Source organism: Nelumbo lutea, chromosome 7, assembly GCF_056320005.1.
Source record: "Nelumbo lutea isolate HS-2025 chromosome 7, American lotus-T2T, whole genome shotgun sequence".
In the NCBI taxonomy this organism is placed as follows: Eukaryota; Viridiplantae; Streptophyta; class Magnoliopsida; order Proteales; family Nelumbonaceae; genus Nelumbo; species Nelumbo lutea.
Genome location: NC_142690.1, coordinates 14,413,876 through 14,428,299, shown reverse-complemented (window position 1 = coordinate 14,428,299; position 14,424 = coordinate 14,413,876). Strand labels below are relative to the sequence as shown.

General features: G+C 41.8%; 1 protein-coding gene across 1 annotated transcript; it reads left to right on the top strand.

Annotated features, from left to right (window-relative positions):
- The first annotated feature begins 6,178 nt into the window (after positions 1 to 6,178).
- LOC148845232 (Phospholipase A2 family protein) lies at positions 6,179 to 8,398 on the top strand. Its single transcript, XM_088955691.1, has 3 exons — positions 6,179 to 6,618; positions 7,061 to 7,726; positions 7,858 to 8,398. The coding sequence occupies exons 2-3, from the start codon at positions 7,129 to 7,131 to the stop codon at positions 7,986 to 7,988; spliced, it is 729 nt and encodes a 242-aa protein (XP_088811817.1). The 5' UTR covers positions 6,179 to 6,618; positions 7,061 to 7,128; the 3' UTR covers positions 7,989 to 8,398.
- Positions 8,399 to 14,424: the final 6,026 nt, after the last annotated feature.

The following is a 14,424-nucleotide window of genomic DNA, read 5'->3' as shown; positions in this document are numbered from 1 at the left end:
CGCGCTACGCTTCGAGTTCATGACATCTAACAACGAGGCAGAATACGAGGCGTTGATAGCCGGGCTATCCCTGGCGCAAGAGGTAAAGGCAAAACACATAGTTATCTACAGCGTTTCCCAGCTCGTGGTAAACAAAGTTACATGGGAATACGAAGCTCGCAAGCTAACTATGATTGCTTATTTGGCAAAGGTAACAGAGGCTCTGTTTATCTTCCAGTCACACTTCATCAAGCAAATCTCGAGGTCAGAGAACACTGAGGCTGACGCTCTGTCCCGGCTTGCCAGCACCAGTGACAACACCATGAGAACAATGTACATAGAGGACTTACCTTGTCCTAGCATTCTCCGGGGGGCAGAGGAGGTCGCTCTTGTCGCCCAAGCAGAACCGAGTTGGATTGATCCACTCGTGAGCTTCCTGCTACATGGAACCCTCCCCGCAGGCTGCAATGCCGCTAGAAGGGTAGAGCGCCAGGAAGCCAAGTATGTCATGATAGAAGAGGAGGTCGCTCTTGTCACCCAAGCAGAACCGTGCTGGATTGATCCACTTGGGAGCTTCCTACTACATGGAACCCTCCCCACAGGTCGCAACGCCACTAGAAGGATAGAGCGCCAGGCATCCAAGTACGTCATGATAGAAGGATGACTGTACCGAAGATCCTACACGCTCCCCTATTTGCGTTGTGTACGACCTACCGAAGCTGAGCTCGTACTCCGCGACACACATGAAGGGTTGTGTGGCGGGTACTTGGGGGGTAGGGCCCTTGCTCAAAAAGCACTACAACAAGGGTACTATTGGCCAACGATGAAAGCAGACACCGTCGGGCTAGTCAGGAAGTGCGAGAAGTGCCAAAAGCATGCTAATATTCACTACCAGCTCGTGGTCCTTCACACAATGGGGTATCAACCTACTCGGGCCATTCCCGCCAGCAACAGGAGGAAGGAAGTTCCTAGTAGTGGCGTAGACTACTTCACCAAGTGGGTTGAAGCTGAAACTCTCGTAACCATCACGGCTCAAAACGTCCAGAACTTCTTTTGGAAGAACATAGTGTGCTGCTTCGGGCTACCTCGGGTGCTAATCTCCGGCAATGGCAAGCAGTTCGAGGACATCAAATTCCAAGAGTGGTGCCATGACATGGGGATCCGGCAAAACTTCATGTTAATTGCGCATCCACAAGCAAACGATCAAGTAGAAGTCACGAACAGAGCTATCCTCCGCAGACTAAAAGCCAGGCTAGTCTGAGCTAAAGGGTTATGGGCAGACAAGCTATCCAACATCCTATGGACATACCGAACTACAGAGAAGATCGCCACCAGAGAAACTCCCTTCAACCTCACCTATGGCACGGAGGCAGTCATCCCAGCTGAAATCGAAATCCTCTCACTTCGGTTGGAAGCATACAATGACAATACTAATAATGACGAGCTGCGTACCAACCTCGAACTACTTGACGAGGTAAGGGACCTCACATACATCGGAACTGCGGCGTACCAGCAAAGGGTAGCTCGGTACTACAACGCCAGAGTTAAGAAACGAAACTTTCGCGTCGGCAACCTGGTTCTCCGCAAGGTCATGGTACCTGAACCTGGCATTGGCAAACTTGGGCCGAACTGGGAAGGACCCTACTAAGTAAAGAGAGCACTCGGAGGAGCATACGAGCTTGAGACCCTGGAGGGTAAACAAGTACCCCGAGCTTGGAACATCGTCAACCTAAGGCGATATTACCTATAAGCTATCGAACTGGGTGAACTGCGAGCTGCTCCCAGAGCCTAAGGGCCAGAACACCGAGGTAACAAAGACCTTGACACTACAAGACCCAGTCACCTCTTTGACATGGGCAAAAAACTAGGAAAATATCCTAATTGCTAAAGCGCCGAGCTGAGAATAACCTTGGGGCCTCGTCAACAAAAACTAAGTGTTAATACCAAAAGAGCAGGCAGCACGGGTAATGAAACCCGGGGTGTGTAGCTCGCTCCAAGCCAGGCCTACTAAACTAATATTTCCTTTACCCAGGCGGAGAACAGATCGGGCATATAGTCACCTCGGCAGTACAGTCCCCTTGTTTCGGGGACCTAATTCATGCAGCTTGGCAATATAGTCACTTCGGAAAAAAGGAGAATATTTGCACAACACTTGAACAGAAAAAGTACTTCATTGCTAAATGTTTGCTTTATAGTGTTAAAAAAAAACACAAACGAGCTCACAAGCCTGGAGGTTAATCTTCCTCGCCTTCAGAAGGGACTTCGACAATACCCGAAGGTCCCGCTTCGTCTTCGGAATCCGCATCATCATCAATTGCAGTAGCCATTTCCGGAGTGATGTGCGAAGTGGTTATGGCACTAATATCGAGCTCGGGGTACGTGTTCCTTATCATCCACCAGCTCAGCTTGAAACCCCTTATGTACAAACCCACCATCATGTCGTCGAAGCGTGGCGAAGCAATGTAATCCTCGACGGATTTCACCTTCGCCTCCTCAACAGCTTGAGAGAAGATCTGAGTCTTCTCCATGATATCATTCTGAAGGTACTCGACCTGATGCTCCAGTTCCAACTTCAGGTCCGTCATGTGTCTCACCACCATTCCTAAGGCCTCTTTGTCCCTCCGAGACCTCGATAGCTTGGCTCGCGCAGCACGGGAAGCCACTTCAGCAGCTTGTGCTCGCTTCAAGCCCCTCTCCGCCTGGATTTCCAAAGCGTGGATAGAGGAGTTCACCTGCCAGAACAAGGACAAATCAGCTTGGTAAAAAAAAAAAAATCAGGGGGGACAAACACTACTTCGACTTACCACCATGGTGTGAGAGGTAGCCCGAGCGCCTATGAGATTTGTAGGAAGATCGGCCCACGCCGCGACCTCCTCGGGGCAAATGGCCTTCTTGCTTTTTCAGAGAGCGTAGCTCGGCGTCAGCATGCTCCCAACCTCATCGTGACTTCCCGAGCCTGAAGGCACATCCTGGGTATAAGCAGTGTCGGCATATGGGACCCCTGCCGCTTCCTGAACTGGAGGGGGCACCTCGGTCTCCCTAGGAGGTTCCATTCTCGGTGCCTCGGGCTCTGCAACCCGGAAAGGATTGGCGCAGACCCGCTTAGCAGCTCGCTTCCTCCTTTTCATGCTAGCAAACAAGTTTGCACCTCGGGTCCTCTCTGCCTCCATAACACCTGCAAAAGGTCCTTGGCATCAGAAGACAGGAATAAAAACAAAGCAAAAGCAAGCCTCTTAGCAAGAAACCTACCCGAACTCAGACCGACATGAATAAGCTTGTTCTCCATCAGGTAGACTTCGCATTTGAGCCCAAGCTGGGCCCAGTCCTGGAGGCCCTTCACCGTATCTTCGTCTAATGCGACACCGAGGTCAGGAACGGCCAACCCCCACTCAGTAGGGAATGACCACCCCATAGCACTTCGAATCACGAGGTAGTCCCGCTTCCATGCCGGGACCTTATTTGGGAGATCGTGTAAAAGCTTGAAGCTCGGACGAGGTGACAAGTAGTACGCCCTCCTGCGCCTGGGTAGGGGACCCGCTTGTTTCTTAAGCATGAGAATAGCGGAAAAAATTTCCAGGTCTAAAGGAATGCAGTGTTCACAGCAAAGGGAGATGGTCCTGACAAGGTTACGGATAGAGTTCAGGTGAAGCTGACCTACAATGACGCTGAAGTGGTTCATGACCTTGACGATAAGGGGATGGAAGGTTGTACTTGGCGATAAGGGACCATAGCCTCTCGGACGTCATAGTGGAGGGTCTGAACTTGTCTGGCACCTGGTCTCGACGGGAGGTGGATGCCAAACTACCCGAGGTGACTCGGCCTACGGGCTCAAACTCAAACTCTTCCTCGAGCTCTACCTCGGTCCCCGCCTTGGACTCACTAAGGCTGTTGGGGGCAGCAGCTTGGTTCGTAGAACCAGCATCGGACCCCCCAGTAGACTATCTAAACTACCTGAGCTAGACATCGAAACAAAGAGAAGGCTGAGGACTCACCAGGAAAAGCTATCGGACTACGAAAAGTGACACGAGATGATAGCCTGGGATGCGAGCTCAAGGTACGAATGTTGGAGGATGGCGAAGGAAAGTGACTAGGGGCCCCCCACTATTTATAGCCACTGTACTCGCGCATCAACGACCAAGATCAAAACCAACCAACGACTCTCTACAAAATTGGTTGTGCACCCCTCGAGGAGAAGTCAATTCAGCGCGCGTTTTTTCGAAGATGGCGCCCACACGATTTTAAATTTAAAATCATTTGGCGCCCACCCGTGAGCTGCACGCAGCCCGGGATTGACCCATGGTCAGACCAAGCCAACCCCGATCGAGCCAAAAACACAAGCAGGTCGGACCAAAGAAGCTCCAAACCAAGGCCAAAGTGTCACAAGGCAATTCCACCCAACATCTCGTGAACTCCCCACGCCGGGTCAAGACCCCAGGCATGGGGAGTGGGGGCAATTGATGGAGGAAGATTTGGCCCGACTTCTTGGCCATGTGACACGTGGAAGCAACCGAGAATGACCTGATAGAAGAACCAACTCGGCACGACAATGGGCCCGCAACCCTAGCTCCGAGAAAGGGAGTCCCGAACTCCCCCAAGAAAGGAACCAGTGACCCGAGCTCCCCGAGGAAGGACTTGAGCTCTCCCTTGGAGGTCCTGAGCCTTACAAGGAGCACAAAGGGCAAAGCCCAAGTTGACCCACCCCGGGGCAGTGCGGGCCACACTTCTATCCGTACTCAAGACTTCACCTCACACACCACCTCGGCTCCAAGTCGCCTGACTGAATAACCGTACCTGATGCCCAGGAAGCCCGTACACGGAGGCGGCGTGCTTGACTGATTAGAGGTCCGACACATGACAGCTGCCCTCCAACGACCACCTGCCACCGCCATCTCAGACGTAGCAGAGACGACCCTAACAAGGACAGTGGCGATTATGACACCCAAACTGGCAACTGACAGAGGCTATGACACCCGAACTGGCAGCTGACAGTGACTATGACACATGAACTAGCAGCTGGCAGAGGCTATGACACTCAAACTGGTGTCTAGCAGAAATGATGATACCCGATCTGGCAGAGGTGATGATGCCCGATTTGGCAGAGGTATGGGAGTGAGTGTATAGGGTGATTATAACAGGCCCCCATCTTCTAAAGAAGGAGGTAGGTGATTCTTGCACTTTCTGGTCTTGAAGTTTCTTCATTCCCCTTGCCTTCTCAAGAGCATTAACTTGAGCTTCGGAGTGTTCCAACCGAGTTCCTCCCCGGAAATCTCCGTTCTCTTGTTTCAGGCACCTCCAATTCCATCAGAGGCGAAGTAATCGGCAACTAGGATCGACTGGATTGTGCATCATCAATATACAAAACAATGTATTATTTTTCTTTTTATCTAAAATTTCTGTTTTACCCTTATATAAATCTTAAGGCTGCGTTTGAAAATGATGCAAATGGAGTGTAAATTTCGGTTTAGGGTAAATTTGTACTCTGGTTCACTTTTGCTTGTATTTGACAATATTATATTTATGCAATGACAAATGACAGAAAATAGATTTTCCAATATATATTTACATTGATAATAAGATACAAAAGTATATCAATAAAAATGAAGTAAATTTGTATTCAAGTGTACTTTTGATAAGAAAAAAAATACTTTATTGGAATTTATATTTTCATCCATTAAAACTAAAAATCTTTTTGATAAGATGGTAAATTTATCTGTTCAAAATTAATCCAACAATTTATATGTACTGTTAAATGTACATATAAATTGTACAGGTGTCAATGCACTGATTTTAGGATGGAACTATCTAAATCAAAATCAGTTTAAACGAATTGAACGAATGAACGAAATTAAATTGGACCAGTCTAAATTTAATAATTCAAGATATTTATTAAATTTAACATGGTCCATTTATAATAAATTTATATTTGGTTTAAATTAATATCCGGTCGATTGATACAAGATAAAAACCTATCGGACAGACATTGAATTAAACTGGTCCAAAATGGGGCAGAATATTCATCTGATCCATATATTGGATTGCATCAGATTGTACGAAATCCGGTCCATTTGACATCAGATATGTGGACAGGTGTCGATGCTGAATGAGAGTACAGGTGTCGATGCTGAATGAGAGGACACAGGGTGACATCTTGTGAGAATCGTTGTTCTTCTTCTCCCGTTATCCGAGGGAAAGATGCAGAATGAACGGTTGATCTTCCACTTTCCTTGAGGGCCCCGTGTTAAAGGAGCCTGAAAGGAGAGACAGAGAGAGAGAGAGAGGAGAGGTTCTGTCTGTGTTTTTCTTCCTCTTCTCTGCTTCAATCGGCAGACTTTGGTGTGTAGGCCCATTTGTCCACCACCCCACCTCCCGACTTCAGTACCGCCATTAGAAATCAAACGAAACCAGAGAGAAAGAGAGAACGCGAGACTTCGGGAAGCTTCTCTATTTCCCTCTTTCTCGCATCTTTTTAATCCTCTGTAAATAAAACAACTGTCAATCGTCAACGCCTGAATTCATTATCCTTCCCCCCACCCATTATCCATAAACGTCACATCTTGAGTTCTTGATCTGTTTCTGTTTTTTTAAGCAATTCTGAGCTGGGTTTGATCTCGTCTGCTAAATTCAATTCACTTTATACAGGTATGACAACTTTTGAAACTAGGGTTTTGGATTCTTGCTTTGTAATATTTTGTTTCCTAATATGCTCAGAGCCAATTGGCTAATCGAATTCAGTCTCTATTTGAAGTTTCACGGCCCTCCTGTGTTTGATCGTCAACTGTCCAATATTTATAGGAACAACTATTTAAATTCCGTAATTTTTAAATAGTTGCATTAAAAAAAAGAGCCGATTTTTGTTTGGTTGGTTCAGATTCTGGACTTCCAGTTTTTCTCCTTAACAATCGATAGTGATATTAAAGTAAGGATTAAGAAGGGAAGCAAAGCGCACAAGTACCGATTCTGGGTTGAGCTATAACCCGAGTTCTTTTAATATGGGAAAAGCTTATACAATCCGATTGCTGCAATTTGAATAAAACTATCTCTGTTACTTCTTCTCTGAGAATGACGTGATTTTTGGTGGCAGGCCTATTGTGTCTGTGATGTTGTGGAGGATCGTGTTTATCATTTGGTGATATCTTGTCTTTGCCCACCATGAATTTTGGGTTTCTTCATAATCTCCCTTGGTTTGGAGTCCATTCAGACACGGGTTTTGAATCCGTGCCCAAATCTACTGATGTCACAGTGGAGTCATCTAAGCAACGAGTTATCTTTGATATTAAGCTCTGGGGGAGTTGGTCCTTGATGTCCTTGTTTCCTTGGGCTATCAATACGAGGAATAAGATGCAAATTCCACCAACGTTGAACAGAGAGTTGCGGAAACAGACCCAAGGGCATGGAGTAATTGGACCTAGTCCTCGATCTTCTGTTCCTCCATTTAGGCCATATGTTGCTAAAGTACCTTGGCATAAAGGGTCAAGAGCCTTCCTTTCTCAGCTATTCCCACGTTATGGACATTACTGTGGGCCCAACTGGTCAAGTGGAAAGGACAATGGGTTGCCTCTTTGGGACAAACGACCAATTGACTGGTTGGATTTCTGTTGCTATTGCCATGACATTGGTTATGACACCCATGATCAGGCTAAGCTTCTGAAAGCTGACCTTGCATTCCTTGAATGCTTGGAAAGACCTTATATGAGCATAAAGGGAGATGCACATATTGCTCATCTTTACAAGACAATGTGCATCGCAGGTACTTCAATCAATAGGTGGAGCAGAAGCTTTACTTGCAATAGTTCGATGATTCTTCCTTTGTGAGGCTTTAATTTTACAGGGCTTTCTCTCTTCTTGTCTTGATGTTTCATTGTGCATTTACTCTTGCAGGTCTCAGGAATATACTTATACCCTACAGAAGACACCTTGTGGCATTAGAGACAGGGCAACCACTGATTGCTTTTGGATGGCTTGGCAGTTTGATTGGAAGAGAAACCGAACACACAGACTTGAAATCATAGAGCCTTGGGAAACAATGGGCAAGAAAATCTAGGCATTTGTTCCAATTGAGTGTTGCAGCACTCAAGTGACATAAGGAGTAATGCTTTGCGTTTATCCTTATCTCAACTGAGTTGGAATTTCGTTGTGGCAGAATGTAGGGCCTCAGTTTCTATTAGCAAGATCGTGGTTTGAGTCGTGTTTGGCTCCTTGTTAGATGCACATATGTAAAATATCTCACGCATTGGAATTGCTTTTCAGGCTTAACTGTTGAGTGGTAGACAGGAAGAAGAGGTTGTGAACATGCAGTTTGGTTTTTCTCACGAATCTTCACTTTTCTTGTATTCCCAAATGATTTAGCATCTCAACATTAGAACATTGTTGTTAATATGTGACCAAAGTCAATGATATACAAGCTCACTGATTAATGGTACGTCCAAAGGCATCAAGCTTTAGGAATCTTCTTCTTTTGTTCTCATTTTTGAACCTTCTGACTATAATTGGGTTATGTATCCTTCTTTTTATCCCTTTTATGCTTGGACTTCAAGCATTTGTTAATGGTATCTTTGATGATATACAAGCTCGCTGGGAAAGATTTCCTCCCCCAAAGCTTTCTATCAGCTTAAATGCATATGTTTTGGTGAATGATAGCTTCATGTTTTGATCAATTAGCAGCTTGGTGCTCATTTGTTTGAATAATCCCCTCATTTTTTAATTTATTGTTTTATTGATGTTCATGTACTTAAGATGTTTCTCTTTTTTTTGTCCTTTTCTGCCTTGATGTCCTTTAGTTATATGAACTGAGCTCCTCCTTGTGAGTGCAGTTGGTATAGCTGTTCCAAATACCAGACAGGATGCTGTTTGACCATTTCTGAAATCTTGGTCAAAAACTAAACATCCATATAATACGAACTTTCCCAGATGTTTTCTGATTTGGAGATGCTTTTGAAATGTTTGTCACTTAGCTGACACTTGAGCCAAGTACCAAACATTTTTCAACTTCTCAAGCATTTATTCTTGAATTGTAGGTATACTTGTTTTAGACTTCTGGAATGGATAATATCACTCAGACACCAGTGTCCCAGTCCTAAAAATGTTAGTGTAATTTTGGGGAGAACTGACATTAAGGACTAGCAGACCAATTTTGTATAAAACTTCATTAGAGCTCTTAATTAACTCGCAATTTGCATTTGTTATTTTAGACTCTATTCCATCATGAATGTAGGCATTTTACATTTCTTTTAACCTTGTTTTTTAAATGAGCTATTATTCTATTCATCCTCAAATGGTTTCTGTTAAATACCATTAATCTTACTTCCCTCCATTCTGTCCCTGAACATGTTAATTTAGCCATATTTATGTTAGTTAAATCTTTACCTGCGTAGTTGGTTCAGCTAGTCACGTTTACTACTTTATGCTTTGAGCACACAACTCTTTTTTTTTTATTAAATAATTATTGTCAAGACTTTTGAATTCCGAATTACAAGGGTGATGGGAACAGTGTTATCATGAATGGCGATTCAAGAACAGTTCAATGGCATTCCTCTCCAAGACTTATTTAATTCTGAATTGTTGTTATCTCTTGGCTAGCTGTGCAGGCAAAATTCTCTTTGTAGCCTGTCCTTTTTTGTAAAGTGATTCACTGTACATCTTCACACTTGTACTTGATGTCCGAAATTTTAGAAATCTATTCTACTTGTGAATTTAATGGCCACGCACTGGTCACCACTCACCGCCCCTAAGCAACAGTTTTTCTAGACAGGTCAAAATGCCTAGGTTTCACATAGATGCCTTGCCTCTACTGGTCTCAACTCTCAACAAATATGATGAACCATGTTGTTTCACATGGTTTGATTGGATGGTCTAAATTCCTGATAAATAACTAAAAAGCAGTCAAATTGATAATAAAAACAATCAGGTGGAACTTGGTTTCAGGAGTCCAGTTTCATCCATCATATCCTAAGAAGGAAATTGAAAGAATGGGGGAGTGGAACTTAGTTTCCAAATATCTCGTTCATCATGTCCGATTGGAAAATTAAAATGATTGGAAGGAACTTGGTTGTCATGTGTCCATTTTGTGCAACTTCATTGAATCTATTGAGATGATTTCTATTTTCCTTGCAATTTTGTATTTCCCCAACAACAGTTCCTTTTCCTTTTACCCCCCTTTTTATTCTTGATTAAGGCCCAAAGCCCATTTCATTCAACATTAATATCTAGATTTACATTGTCCAACAGGGATGACCTGTCCATGCAAAGATAATAAAAAAGATAATTAGGAGTACGGGCAACTTGGTTGCAGTGTCTGACCGAATTGGAAGAGATGATAAAGCCTCCAACAATTGGCTGGCAACGAGATAAGATTAGCTGGAGGCAATAGCGGCTCGTTGGTTATGAAACCAATTATAACACTCCACATCAGCAATAAAATACATGAGGTAGCCTCCAACGGGAGATTAAAATTTTGAAGTGTCCCTTTCTAAGAATAATAGAGTGCAGATGGAGAGATATTATTGCCCAGATCAACAATTCTTTTTCAGTTTTATTTTTCGTGGCCACAGAAATAGATATTAATGAGATAAGCAGGGATGCAGAGAGGGATCAAGTTAAGGCAAAAAGATCTGTCATGTCAATTGATGTTATTCGATTCTGAGGTTGCACTAAAGTTCAATAAGTTATTTTTTGAGTAGGTATTCCGATGTTCAAGTCTGTGAGGAGAATGATGATTGGGCCAAGTAGTTGAGAGAGCAATTCTGGTTTGAGCAAAGTAATAGTACGGATGTTAGAAAGTCAAAAAGTCCCTTACTTTGAACAGGGATTATCTACTTATACCCGAAGATTCGTGTCTGGGGTTGTTGGTATGAGGTTGTTCATCGAAGTCTTCAGGATAAGACCTAATCCCTAGTGGAGCTATCCTCCTTATCTGTACGATGCTCTCCTATCTTGGTCGCACTTATCCAATGACGTGATGCCAATGTAGCCAAAGTGATAAGGCTGTCGCAAAGGTGACACGTGGCACCTAGGGCCAGCTCAACTACAAACCGGATGTAATAAGCACATTAAGTCACTATGAGTGAGCACCTAATAGCTATATAACACCTATCCCAGTTAATGCTCCTTCCATTTAACGTTTTTGTGCCATTTAGGAATTACCTATTATTTTATTATTTGTATCAAAATAATTAAAAATAAAAAAAAACAACAAAAAAGAAAACCTGTCCCACCGCCTTATTCTCCAATTTTTTGTCGTCTACGTTTTTCTTTCCAATTCCGACTTTAAATTATAAAGAGGGTTTATCTCTCATTAAACTCATCTTCTTTCTCATTCGCTGTATTTGCAATTATGTCTTTTTTTTGTCAGAACTATAATAGTTAATAAACAAAAACGACAAGACAAATATACCGTAGGCATTAAAATTCTTCTATGCTAATTATATCATAAAATAAACAATTTATGCAAAAACTAGTAATAATTTACTCAAAACCTTTTTATTTTTGATGAGTGCTCTAATTTTAGAGAATTAATATATAATAAAGCATTACATGTTATAATTTTAGAGAATATTTCTTATATTTACATTGAATTCTCTAATTTGCCATTTTTCCTCAATGTAAAGGTGTAAATCGGGCCAAGTTTGGATCGACTTGGCAAGACATGACATGACACAATGGTGCGCGTATCATGCCAGGCCTAGCCAGATGGTTCGTGTTGTGTTGGGCTTGGGGTTTTGGGTCTGCGGGCTGGACTGGCACGACATGACCAAGTGGGCAATGCCTTTCGCAACCCGCATGTCGGCACGACTGATATATATTATTTATATATAAAATATAAAATATTATATAAATTATAATTATATAATACATTAATAAAATTAACAATTATTTTCAATTTTATTATACTAATTTATTTAATTATTGTATATATAAGAAATTGTAAACATCAAAATTCATATTTCAATTTTTTTTAAATAAATAGGCAAAAATAGCTTTGGCCTAGTGGGCCATGCTGGGCCGACCCCCCAAGTTATCCTAGGGGAGGGTGGCACGACCTAATATGGACTGCTAGCTGCCTGCGTGCTGTGCCATGCTGACCCGACACAACCCGTTTTACACCTCTATCTCAACATATTTGACATAAAGTTAAAACCAATTTTTACTTTATATCATACTTATTAAACCGTGTACGTGAATTTATAATTTTCAAACAAAATGTTCAAGAAAAAACATTCCCATAGTAGACTAGACTGAATTCTCTAATTTGTCATTCGTTCTCAATGTAGAGGTGTAAATCGGGTCGAGTTTGGGTTGGCACGACATGAGATGATGGCATGCGGGTTGTGCCAGGCCCGACACGATGGTCCATATTGTTCTAGGCTTGGGGTTTTAGGTTTGCGGGTTGGGCCGGCACGGCAAGACCGAGCAAGCCATGCCTTCGGTGGCCTGCGTGCCGGCATGGCCCAACCTGCCACCTAGCCCAGCACGACCCATATATATTATTTATATATATATATAATATTACATAAATTATAATTATATAATAATATATTAATAAAATAAACAATTATTTTGAATTTTATCATACTTATTTATTTAATTATTGTATATATAAACAATTGCATACATCAAAATTCATATAAAATTAAAATTTTAAGTTTTTTCACAATTTAAATTGAAAACCGTAAGTTTGAATGGATGGATTTCTTGAGACGAAATTGCAGGTGAAGGCTTCAAAAACTGCTGCCCCAATCAAATTTGAGTGCCTGCCCCAACCAACCAGTTGCAGCGGCTGAAGGTACAGAGGTGGGAGAACCCTAAACGGCAAAAAGTTGGAGAGAAAGGCGCTGGTACAGGTTTTCCTTTTTTGTTGGAGAGAAGGCACTGGGACAGGTTTTCCTTTTTTGTTGTTTTTTTTTAATTTTTAATTATTTTAATACAAATAATAAAATAATAGGTAATTCCTAAGCAGCACAAATACGTTAAGATGAAAAGAACATTAACTCGGACAGATGTCACAGAGCTATTAGGTGCTCACTCATAGTGCTTACCTAACGTGCCTACTACATTCGGAACCCCAAACATCAACAAAAGTCAAACATGCAAAATATAATTGGCAAAGAAATAACAAATCATGCACGTTGAAGAATTGACATAATTAAACAGCTGAAACAACACTGTTTGGGTCCTTGAAGACTTGTAAAACAGGTAAGTGGTAATGCTACTACTACTATTTCATTTGAATGACCGAGCGAAGAACATCCCTCCCTTTTACAAGAGCAGCAAAATTCAATTAGTTTCTTATAACATCGTAAGAATTAAAGAACAAAAACCAAAAAAATCGAAAAAGGTAACTTGAGCAACCAAATCTGCATCAAGATCTGTTTCTGATCGAGGCAAGCAAGTCGGTTGAAAACATAAAAGAAAGAAAGAGTGGAGATATAAAGTTTAGGGGGTGTGAATGTTTTTGTTTCCATTTGTTTTAGAAGTTGTCACATCTGAAAGAAAAACAATAAAATATGCGCTTGAACTGTTTTTTGTTTTTTGTTTTTTTATTTTTTGAGAGGTAAGAATAACTAGGTTTTATTTGAAAAAAAACTATACATATTTTTGAAACTACCAAAATGGTGGGTTTTAAAACAAAATAAATGTTATAGTGTAGAAATTATATGATTTATGTAACATGATATTAAATAACTAGATGAAAATATGATTTTGGTTTCAGTTTTTTTTCAAAAAAAAAAAAAAAACACATACACAACAAAGAATGTTTTCAAACTAGATGGTTTTGGTTTTGTTTTTAAAATTGATAAATCGTCAAAAGAAAAGAAGAAAAAAACAAATATGTTCTTGAATTCTGTTTTTAAGACAAAAATAAATTGGTTTTGTTTAAAAAGAAACAATATATGTTTTCAGAACCATCAATCTTGTAGTGTTGATACCTTGTGGGACTACTGGTTGGGCAACCATTAATTTTATTTGGTTTGCTTGGTAACTTGATTGGAATAGATACCAGTATACCACACTAGCTAATAGACTTGAAATCATAAGTCCTGAAAAAGAATTAATGGGAAAGAACTTCAAGGCATTTCTTTCAATGGAGTGTTTGCAGCACAGATGGTTTCAAGCATCTAAGGAGTGGATTGACAATGGATATTCAAACCCAATATGGAAGATGTCCCAACAATGAACACGCAGATCCAAGGTTCAAAAAGTTGAAGAGGTACGTGAATGATTAGGCATAAGTTTCAATGAATATAAAGATAGTTTCTTTTTTATTCTTCTTTTATTATTTTGATTTCATGAACTACACATCAGTAAACTATCCCCCCCTACCCATGACTCCACTATAACAAGGAGACCTTACAATGGAACCGTCGGCAACTTCAACTAGCTAGGGCTGCGCTGCAATTGGATTGGGTCGATATAAATATAGGTGATGGAGCGCGATCCGGTTGGTTTTAG